We start from the raw sequence: 10,728 nt of genomic DNA, 5'->3' as shown, positions 1-10,728 counted from the left end.
TAGCCGCTGCTGTCCATCTTGTTTTTGTCCTGCCTTCTCACCCCCATGGCCTGCTCCCACCAGGCTCATACCTGAGGATGGTAGGCAGGAGCTCGGCACTGTAGGCGAAGAACATGCTGATCAAGGCGGCCAGGCTGAGTTGTCCCACCAGGATCAACAACATCATCGTGGTTTTCAACTCTGTAGCCAGACAATGTGACCACCTAAGTTTGGGGCCATCTTCCCATCAGGCCAGGTAGGGGAGGCCTGCGCATCAGCTCTCCCTGAATCCCTCTCAGAAGGCATCTCAACAGTCCATCCCCACCACCTGGCCAGCCGACTCAGGCACTTGGTCAGAGGAGGGACAGTGTGCCGAGGCCCAGCCAGCAGGGGGAGAGTTGTCAGTAGGATGGGAGGTCCCATTGGGACCCATGTAGCCTCTAGGGCCACCATCTACCTTGCTGGACTCAGCCCCCCATCTGTGCCTCCAGAGGGTCTCCTGTCTTCCACATTCTCCCCCAGAGGCACCCCCATCCATAGGTGCATCTTTGGAGGGAGAAAGAAACCAGGAAACGCCATGCCTCAGGCAGGTGAAGCCCATTGGAGCTGAGGGCTCACAGCCCCTCCTCGTAGGCCTCTGCTGGATCTTGTCCTGCTGGCCCCACCCCCAATCTGAACCCAGCTTTTCTTGGCCCTGGGATGAGAGCAGACCTATCTAGTGGACATTCTAGTCCTAGTTTCTCTCACTCGTTGGAGAGTTTTAAACATTTCTGCTTGACTCATCATAGATTCACTGAAAAAGACAAACCAATGCCCTAACCGGTTTGGCTCAGTGGATAGAGCATCGGCCTGCGGACTCCAGGATCCCAGGTTCAATTCCGATCAAGGGCATGTACCTTGGTTGTGGGCACATCCCCAGTAGGGGGTGTGTAGGAGGCAGCTGATAGATGTTTCTCTCTCATCAATGTTTCTAACTCTCTCTCCCTCTCCCTTCCTCTCTATAAAAAAATCAATAAAATATATTTTAAAAAACTAAAAAAAAAAACCAACACACCAAACACCAAGCAATAGAAATTGAAAAATGAATTTGTCTCACCATTTTGTTTTAGCCAGTCCACACTACCAACATTTCAGAGAAGAAAGGTCCCACCCAGTCAAGTGGCTCACAATTCCAACCCCCAGAGAAAGAGAGGGAGCCCCCTTGAGGCAGACCCTGGACACAGTGGCCCTAGTCCAGGCCCTAGCAGCTGAGGGGTCCACGTGGGCAGCAATGCTGACTGGGTGAGAACAGACATCTTCATGTCCACATCCTCAGCCCTGTCACTCTCTAGCCCTGTGAGGTGACCTGGGGGTGTGGAGGCGGGTACTCATTCGCCCTAGGGCTCTTTGAAATTTTGAAAATATTGCCAGCTCCCCAAACCCCCAGCTTTCCTTCTTTTGTTCTGAGGAATGCTGTGTCCCTGGGTTCAGCGGGCAGGTTCTGCTTTCCTGTAAAGTTACAGCTAACAGGCATTTTCCAATCAGAGGCTACAGATGAGAGCAAGGATTGGGGAGCAGTGGAAAGATTCTTTTTGCTGCATCTGTTCACATTGTTTCTTTGTTTGTTTGTTAATCCTCACCTGAGGATGTTTTTTCATTGATTCTTAGAGAGAGTGGAAGGGAGGGAGAGACACACACACACAGAGAAAAATCCATATGAGAGAGACACATCGATGGGTTGCCTCCCATACATGCCCTCACTTGTGCCAGGGATGGAGCCTGCAACCAAGGTATGTGCCCTTGACCAGAACTGAACCCATGACATTTCAGTCTGCGGGCTGACACTCTGCCCACTGAGCCAAACTCGCCAGAGTTGTTCACATGTTCTATTAAGATTTTTTAAAATAGATTTTGAGAGAGAAAAAAAACAATAATGTGAGAACAAAACATCAATCAGCTGCTTCCTGCACAACCCCTATGGGGGATGGAGCCCACAACCCAGGCATATTGACTGACCGGGAATTGAACCAGCAACCTTTCGGTGCACTGATGCATCTGTGCACACCCAGGGATGCATCTGTTCACATTTAACCACCCGATCTACTGTGGACTGAAAGCAGATGGGAGACGGCTGCCCACGCTCCTGCCCACACAGGGATGATTCCTCCAGACAGCTCCCCCTCTCCCAGGACTCTGGGAGCTGTGAGTGCCTGGTCTTGGGGACCCCACCGCCCAGGGAGGGCAGTGCTCTAGCGATTAATGCCTGCTCTGAAGGTACCTGGGCCCCTGCAGAGAAGGTGGGTTGTAGGTGTAGGAGGCTGACTCCCAGGGTGTCTTGTTGGAGAGACAGGGCAGGAGGCACGAGGGAGGGATTGGACAGAAGGCATGGGGAGAGGGAGGGAGGCTGTACCTGAGGGGATGAAAGGGATAAGCAAGTTCATGAAGCTGCCTTGGATGAGAGCCCCAGCCATACACCACTTCCTTCCAAACTGCTCAAAAAGAAAGATGCAGCACAGCCGGGCAGGCATCCCCATCATGCCAGGAATTATCTCGCTCATCTGGTGCTTCACACCAAAATCCTTCATCTTCAAGGTCAGCGTAGAATAGCTGTGACCAATAGTAAACCTGGAAAGAGACCGGAAGAGAACTACTCAGAGAGAACAAGAGAGAGAGAGACACACACAGATACCCTCATGCAGACGGGGCAAAGTGAAGAAAGAAGGGAAGGGGGGGGGCGGGGGGCAGTGTGGGAATGGAAGGGAGAAATAAACACAGATCTGGAATCTATGGGCCACACCCGGTCCTTAGGCCTTGCTCCCTTGCAGCCAGGCCATGCCCCATTCCTTCACCAGAGCTCCTGGCATGCACTTTTGTTTGCAGTCTCTGAGGACCAGCCTTGGGGACTCACCACACACAGCCCATCACCAAGGTCACCTTGCGCAGTTGACTGTTGCTATAGAAGTCCAGGATTGAGGCATTAGTCACCTTCTTTCCAGGCACCTGTAGCTACAAGACAAACAGGACCAGCTAGAGGCAGAGCTGAGACCCCAGCTTGCTTCCACCCCTACACGACCCACAAGGTCCACCTGCCCCCACAGTGCCAGCCTGGTCTCTGGTCTTCCCCTGACGAGATTTGATTTTGCTGTCACTGTTCCCTTCAAGCAGTGGGCTGGAGACACCCTCAGGGCCAAGGTCACACCTGAAAGGATGAGGCGGGAAGAGGCCCTTCCACAAGCCCCAGCCCTGCCCTACTCTGGGCCTGAGGCCTCTTACCTTGTCCAACAGACTTAAAGGAATGGTCGTCTTGTTTATGTCAGCTGCACGGCACAGTACCTGCTTGGCCTCCTCCACCTTCCCCTTCACCAACAGCCACCGAGGGGACTCTGGGAAAATCCTGCATAGCACACCCTCCTTTATCCATCACTCCAAGATGCCCCAGACTCCCAAGTGGGCCCCATCCCTGCCTCAGTGGTGGCCAGCCTGTTCCAGCATGAGGCCATTCAGATGATGGAGGCCTTGCAGGCGACCATCAACCTCAAGATGTCCTCTGTCCCTCCTTGGAAGTCATCCCTTCCCCTGCCTAAGCCACATACAGGTCCCGCAGCTGCTCAGTGTCACCCTGGCCATTACTGCCCCTGCCCAGCAGTGTCTTTCCCCTCTGCCACCTTGAAGAACTCAACTACTTTCTATCTCAAGGGTCATCCTCACCTGCCCAGGCACACGGAGGGCACTGTCTTCCATGCCCACGCCCTCTATTAGAGCCCATTTACATAGCTGGGACTTCAGCCCAACACTGAAAAAGTTGTCCCCTAAAGCAGCTCCGTTTTTCAGGCCCTCCTCATTCCTCAACTCCCTGTCGCTCCAGGGAGGTCAACTCAAGGTCATCAAGACCAACTTCACTAGACTTTTTTGGTTGGTTGGTTTGCCTTCAACCTGACCATTCCTTGTCCTTGAATCTTGCCTTTTGACACGTTGCCTTTTGGTTTTCTGACCAGCTGTCTGACATCCCTTTAAGGGTCTCTTCTGAGGGGGGTTAATGCTGGGGTTCCAGAGGCTCTGCCCCTGGCTCTCTCTCATCTCATCCCCACATTCCTCCCAGGGAACAATCCATTCACTCCATCCCTTCAAGGATCCTTCCCAACCCTCAATCTCCAGTCGGTTGGACCAAGCCCTGCCCATGCCACGTGCCCCATGGCTTACCAGATAAAGGAGATGAGGAATAACACAGGGGCTGTGCCTAACAGAAACAGCAACCGCCAGTGGGGAAGGCTGTAGGCAAGCCCACTCAGGAACATGAGCCCCAGAGAATAGAAGCTCTGGCTCAGGATGATGGAGTGGGCCCGGTGCTCGCCCACTAGCCACTCAACAGCTGTGCAGAGGCCAAGAGGACAAAATCCTGGTCAGCTCAGGGTCCCTGGGGCTGCTCCTGCAGCCAGCCTTCTGAGATGCCCAGCCCTCCTTGGGACAGTTCAGACTGGGCACACATTCTCTGCACCTCCAGGCAGCCTGAGGCGGAGGCTGTTTCCTCCACTCCACGTGCCATTGGATGGCAACTCTGTCCTGCACGCTCGTAGCTCCTCCCCGCCACCCCAGCCTCCCCAAACCCACCATCCCGGTGCACACTCCCCTCCAGGCACCCCACCCCATGCAGCCTGGCCTCACTTAAAGCCATGCTGCTGATGGTGTGGCCCACCAGGGACTGGGACACCCCAAACCGGAAGAACAGGTACTGGTGAAAGCTGTTGACAAAGGCTGTCCCAAAGCCAAAGATGATTATCCCCACATTCGACAGCAGCATGGAGGGGTAGCGGCCAACCCTGTGGGCATCGAAGGAAGGCTGTGCCAAGCGCATGGACCTCCGTGTCTGAACCCAGCCCAACACTCGGGCCAGGTCCTGAGCCATCCATGGACCTCCAGAGTGTCCCCACCCTCGCCTCCCTCAGCCTGAGACTCCTCAGCTCTGCATGCCCAGGAGGAGGAGGCAGGGGCACCCCAGGGACCAGAAGGAACTCTGGGAGACTCACTTGTCACTTATGAACCCGAAGATGAGTGCCCCTGTCAGGAGGCCCGTCAGGAACATGGACTGCACGGCTTCCGGGGAAAAGTCCTCACCACACACCAGATCAAACTGGGGATTACACGCAGGGATTGGCCACAGGCCTCCACCCAGGGTCAGCCGTCTGGTTCCCAAGACAGAGCCTCCTCTCAGGGTGGGTGTTTAGACAGAAGGGGCCTGGGACAGGGACAGGTAGCAGGCCTCAGCTCTGTCACTCCTGCCTTCCATCTGCATCTGGCAGACTCTGGGAGGTAGGCCTGAAGAGAGGGACCAGGGGCAGAGCCAAGCTATGGGGTAGGTGGAGAGGTCCCTGTATAAAGGCCAACATCACTGAAGACCCTTCCCCAAATACAGATGCTGGGCTCCGACCCAGAGGTTCAGATTGGCAGGTCTGTGCTGTGGAAGGGCCCAGGTTGCATCTTAGATTGACTTTTTCTTCAGTTCCGACCTTCTGTGAGTTCAGAGGGCAGAGCCACAACTGCAGAAGCAGCTCCTTGGAGAGATGGCAAACCCTGCCATCTGCCCTCTGCCCCTACCCCCAAATCCACTCTAGCTTTCTGGCTAAGACGGACAAGGCTAGGGCTGGGCAGCAAGAATCCTAAGTTTCTGCCCCGGCCCTTCCCCTGCAGGGTGACCTTGGGCCAAATGCTAACCATCCCTGAGACTCAGTTTCTCCACTTGTTTGGGGAGGGGGAGGGCACATCTCCCGGCCCATGCTACAGGCAACTCAGGACAAGCCACACCTCATTGATTACTGATCTCGTCTTGCTCTCAGGATAGATCCAACCCTGGCTGCACGACTGTGTGTAGTTGAGGCCAAACTTGATGATGGAATCCAGATCCCAGGTCACAGGCAGGAACATGCGGCATGTCATGAAGCTGCCATTGCTGTACCGGGGCAGAGTCAGATTCAGCTGCTCAGCCACTGACAGGTTAGGGCCCACGGCCAGGATCCAGCTGGTGTTGCAATAGGCCTTCTGCTCTTCGGCCACGAAGAGGTCGGCATACATGAACACAACCGCCAGGAGGTTGGGGATGAAGGCCAGGGCCACCAGCCTTCTCTGGAATGGGCCAAACTTCCCCATCGCTTCCATGATATCGGCAAACTTGTCATACTTGTTGGTTTCCATGGTCCTCAACTTGCGTAACAACTCCACAGACCAGGAACGGTGGCGTCCTGCCGCCTCATGCCGTTGTAAGTTCCTGTAGGAAGGCTGGGATTGGAGCTCCACTGGATTGTCTTTACCAGCCATCTGTTCAGAGAAAGGATGCGGCTCAGTGTCTACCAACCAGGTCAGGGGCTGGCGTGGAGCCACTGACTAGAAATTGGCTTCTCTGTCTTGGAACAATTTGGATTCCAACCTTGATGTTCTCTGTAGCTCCCGCCTTTACTTCTGAAGTTTCTTAATTTGTCCCCCATTGGCCCGCCCATTCCTATTTCTTTAATGTTTTAGATCAGTGGTTCTCAACTGTTCTAATGCCGCGACCCTGTAATACAGTTCCTCATGTTGTCGTGACCCCCAACCATAAAATTATTTTCATTGCTACTTCATTACATTATGAATCGTAATGTAAATATCTGTGTTTTCCAATGGTCTTTGGCTCTACAGCAGCAGTTTTCCTTTTTTTTTTTTTAAATATATTTTATTGATTTTTTACAGAGAGGAAGAGAGAGGGATAGAGAGTTAGAAACATCGATGAGAGAGAAACATTGATCAGCTTCCCCCTGCACACCCCCCACTGGGGATGTGCCCACAACCAACGTACATACCCTTGACCAGAATCGAACCTGGGACCCCTGAGTCCACAGGCCGATGCTCTATCCACTGAGCCAAACCGGCTTCGGCTACAGCAGCAGTTTTCAACCTGTGGGTCACAACCCACAGGTTGAGAACCGCTAGCAGGGTCGCCTAAGACCACCGGAAAACACAGATATTTACATTACGATTCATAACAGTAGCCAAATTACAGTTATGAAGTATCAACGAAAGTAATTTTATAGTTGGGGGTCACCACAATATGAGGAACTGTATTAAAGGGTCACAGCATTAGGAAGGTTGAGAACCACTGTTATAGACAATGCCTTGCTAAGTGCTAAGTTCTCTGACAATTTCCCAGCTGCTGAAACTTATTTTACACACACACCAAGGCACTACCAGTCTTGCAAAAGTAGAGTTCTCCAGAGTACACTATTTCAAGACAACAACAACAAAAACATCCCCAAATCTGGATCAGGAGTGGCCAGGAACTAAGGCCACAGAGATGGGGCTGATGCAGTGAGGCACCAAAATAGTAGGATGAGCCCAGTCAGCGTGGCTTAGTGGTTGAGAGTTAACCTGTGAACCAGGTTGTCACGGTTCGATTCCCAGTTGGGGCACATGCTCAGGTTGTGAGTTTGAGGAGAGCAGGAGGCAACCGATGAATGATTCTTTCTCATCATTGATGTTTCTATCTCCCTCCCCCTTCCTCTCTGAAATCAATAAAAACATATTTTAAGAAATATGTGTGCCCAAACCGGTTTGGCTCAGTGGATAGAGTGTCGGCCTGCAGACTCAAGGGTCCCAGGTTCGATTCCGGTCAAGGTCATGTACCTTGGTTGCGGGCACATCCCCAGTAGGGGGTATGCAGGAGGCAGCTGATTGATGCCTCTAACTCGCTCTTCCTCTCCCTTCCTCTCTGTAAAAAATCAATAAAATATATTTAAGCCCTGACTAGTTTGGCTCAGTGGATAGAGTGTCGGCCTGCGGACTGAAGGGTCCCCGTTTCGATTCCGGTCAAGGGCATGCACCTTGGTTGCGGGCATATCCACCCAGTGCGGGGTGTGCAGGAGGCAGCTGATTGATGTTTCTCTCTCATCAATGTTTCTAACTCTCTCTCCTTCTCCCTTCCTCTCTGTAAAAACATCAATAAAATATATTAAAAGAAAAAATTAAAAATTAAATAAAAAAAATATATATATTTTAAAAGAAATATGTGCAAAGATACCCATTAGGGTGGCTAGCACTTTTATTTTAAACCCAGAAAACAACAAGTGTTGTTGAGGAAGTGGAGAAATTGGCACCTTGCACAGTGCCGCTGGGAATGTAAAAGTGCAGCCAAGGACTGCAGGCAGCTGTAGCAGCTGGAAAAGGCAGGACGAATGCGCCCCTAGAGCCTCCAGGAAGGAACGCAGTCCTGCTGCCTGACGTCTCCACTGGAGCCCAGCGAGGCCCATTCTGGACGCCCGACTTCCAGAGCTGCGATGTAGTAAATGTGTGTTGTCTTGAGCCACTAAATTTGTGGGCATTTGTTACAGCAGCCTTAGGAAACTAATACGGTGCATATATGTGTAAGGTTGGAGGGGGGCGGAGGTGGATGGAGGAGACTTCCCAGGGAGGGGACTTTGCTTTGCCCACAGAGATCTGGCTTTCAGGAGCCAGCTGCCCCCGCCTTGCCCTCGGGGTTGCCTTCAGTGTCCCCCAGCATCACCTGAATGCCCGCAGGGCTCTGACAGTCAGCAAGGCCCTGGAGCACTTGCCCCCTCTACTGACTCCACAGGTGCCCTGCCAGGTGGACAGGCCCCAGGTCACTGGTTCTCAAGGTACAAAAGAGGACCGTGAGCCCTGGCCGGTGTTCTGAGTGGTTGGTGCATCGGCCCAAACACTGAAGGGTCTCAGGTTCGATTTCCGGTCAAGGGCACCTACCTGGGTTTTAGGTTTGATCCCCAGCCCCATTCAGGGTGCATACGGGAAGCAACCAATCTATGTGTCTCTCTCACATCAATGTTCTTGCTCTCTCTCCCACCGCCTCCCTCCTTCCCACCCAGTCTCTCCAAAAAAAAAAATCAAGGGAAAAAAATATCCTTGGGTGAGGAGTGACAAGAAAAAGAGGAAAGTGAGGCCTGGAAGATAAACATATAGCCAGGAGCCATGCTCCATCTGAGGCAGGAAATGGCCAGATGCCACACTGAAGCCACACCCCTGTGAGGGCAGCCTGCTCCTCCCACACTCCCACAGTCCAACGGTCCTGGCAGGCTCCTGTCCACATCTGTGCTGAGAATACGGCCCCACACTTGCCAGGTGTCATCAAAACTGCCACCCTCCCCACCCGCCCTGTCCCTCCTCCCTGGAGACAGAACCACAAACCAAAGCCAGGACCCACCTGAGCATACTCCAGGCCTAGCCAGGCGGTTGGCAGCAGAACCTTCGGGTTCCTCTGGTGGCCAGGAAGTAGTGTCACAATGGGGCGGGGAGTGCTCTGGTGGGGTAGGCATGGCGAGGAGCGGCATTCTACTCCAGGGGCATAACTGGCCACAGACCCCAGGGAGAGGCGGGGGCAAGGCAGGTGCGAAAGTCTGCACGTGAGCCAGCTCCAGGCCTTTGTGCAGACTGGTCCCGGCTCCTGGAGCCCCTGCCCTCCCCTTAAAGGTCCCACCTCCACTGAGGGAAGTTCTTCCATCTGTCCAGACACAACTCACCTGTCCTCAGTCCCCAGGCCTATGGTGGGGGTGGGAGGAGAGGCAGAGGCGGGACAGGCTCCCCCTTCGGCTGCTCCCAGATCTATCGGGGGCAGCGGTGAGCAGAGCCTCTGGCCTGGCCCCCTAGCAGCTCTGTGCAGGGCAGTTCTTCCAGGGCCGCAGGAGGGAGGGGAGATGGCAGAGGTGGGGGAGTGGGTGGTGAGAGTCTGGGAGCTGTCTTAGGATGGCTTCTCCTTCTCTGAAAGGAGGAGAGGCTGTTAGGAGGCAGAATGAAGGCATGCAGATAGGAGGTCAGAAAAAGCCCCTGGTGAGCCCGACCTGCGTGGCTCAGTGGTTAATTGTCGACCTATGAACCAGGTCACGGTTCGATTCCGGGTCAGGGCACATGTCCAGGTTGCAGGCTCAATCGCCAGTGGGGGGTGTGCAGGAGGCAGCTGATCAATGTTTCTCATCATTGATGTTTCTATCTCTCCCTTTCCTTTCATCTCTAAAATCAATAAAAATACATACATACATACATACACACACACGTGTGTGCGTGTGTGTATATATATATATATATATATATATATATATATATATATATCCTAATATGCAAATCAACCAAACCTGTGCAACAACAGGTGGAATGACTGGTCACTATGATGTGCACTGACCACCAGGGAGCAGACGCTCAATGCAGGAGCTGCCCGCAGGCCCCAGGCCCGCCAAGGTGGGTGCCAGTGGGGCCCCCAATTGCCCTGCTGGTTGCCCTGCTGAGGGAGGCAACAGGCAGCAGCTGGAGGACGATCAGGATGCAGGGCCACCTGGAGGGCGGGCGACCTCCCCCCCACTTGATCACCCTGCAGGTCACTCCACAGATTGGCCCTGATTGCTGGCCTGGCCTAGGGACCCTGCCAACGCACGAATTTCGTGCACAAGGCCTCTAGTGTGTGTGTGTGTGTGTGTGTGTGTGTGTGTGTGTGTGTGTGTAATAAAAATAATATACAGCCCTAACCGGTTTGGCTCAGTGGATAGAGCGTCGGCCTGCGGACTCAAGGGTCCTGGGTTCGATTTCGGTCAAGGGCATATACCTTGGTTGCGGGCACACTCTGATCGATGTTTCTCTCTCATTGATGTTTCTAGCTCTCTATCCCTCTCCCTTCCTCTCTGTAAAAAATCAAAATATATTAATATATATATATATATATATATATATATATATATATATATATATAATAAAAGTGTAATGATCAACATAACTTGATGAACAAGAATA

At 53.0% G+C, this 10,728-nt stretch overlaps 1 protein-coding gene across 2 annotated transcripts; it reads right to left on the bottom strand.

The window, feature by feature from the left end:
- Positions 1–72: 72 nt before the first annotated feature.
- On the bottom strand, positions 73–10,610 carry LOC307113502 (solute carrier family 22 member 14-like). 2 transcript variants are annotated; one of them, XM_079795152.1, is made up of 9 exons: positions 9,155–10,610; positions 5,758–6,267; positions 4,983–5,086; positions 4,621–4,775; positions 4,159–4,327; positions 3,232–3,352; positions 2,893–2,964; positions 2,369–2,583; positions 73–180 (listed from the first exon to the last, which is right to left on the bottom strand). In XM_079795152.1, the coding sequence occupies exons 1-8, from the start codon at positions 9,449–9,451 to the stop codon at positions 2,452–2,454; spliced, it is 1,560 nt and encodes a 519-aa protein (XP_079651278.1). In that variant the 5' UTR covers positions 9,452–10,610; the 3' UTR covers positions 73–180; positions 2,369–2,451. The 2 variants fall into 2 exon arrangements, with proteins under 2 accessions (XP_079651278.1, XP_079651277.1); XM_079795151.1 differs by lacking the exon at positions 73–180 and having other exon boundaries at positions 2,532–2,583; positions 2,867–3,352.
- Positions 10,611–10,728: the final 118 nt, after the last annotated feature.

The sequence above is a fragment of the Cnephaeus nilssonii genome (genome assembly GCF_951640355.1).
Source record: "Cnephaeus nilssonii genome assembly, chromosome: 17".
Lineage (NCBI taxonomy): Eukaryota > Metazoa > Chordata > Mammalia > Chiroptera > Vespertilionidae > Cnephaeus > Cnephaeus nilssonii.
Note: the sequence above shows the minus strand (reverse complement) of the source record. Positions and strands in the feature narration are given on the sequence as shown.

Coding starts and splice junctions, on each gene's coding strand:
- LOC307113502 (XM_079795151.1), bottom strand. CDS start 9,451: ATGGAAGAACTTCCCTCAGTGGAGGTGGGACCTTTAAGGGGAGGGCAG. Junction 6,268..9,154: donor TAGGCCTGGAGTATGCTCAG/GTGGGTCCTGGC, acceptor TTCTCTGAACAG/ATGGCTGGTAAAGACAATCC. Junction 3,353..4,158: donor TTCCTCATCTCCTTTATCTG/GTAAGCCATGGG, acceptor TGTGCTATGCAG/GATTTTCCCAGAGTCCCCTC.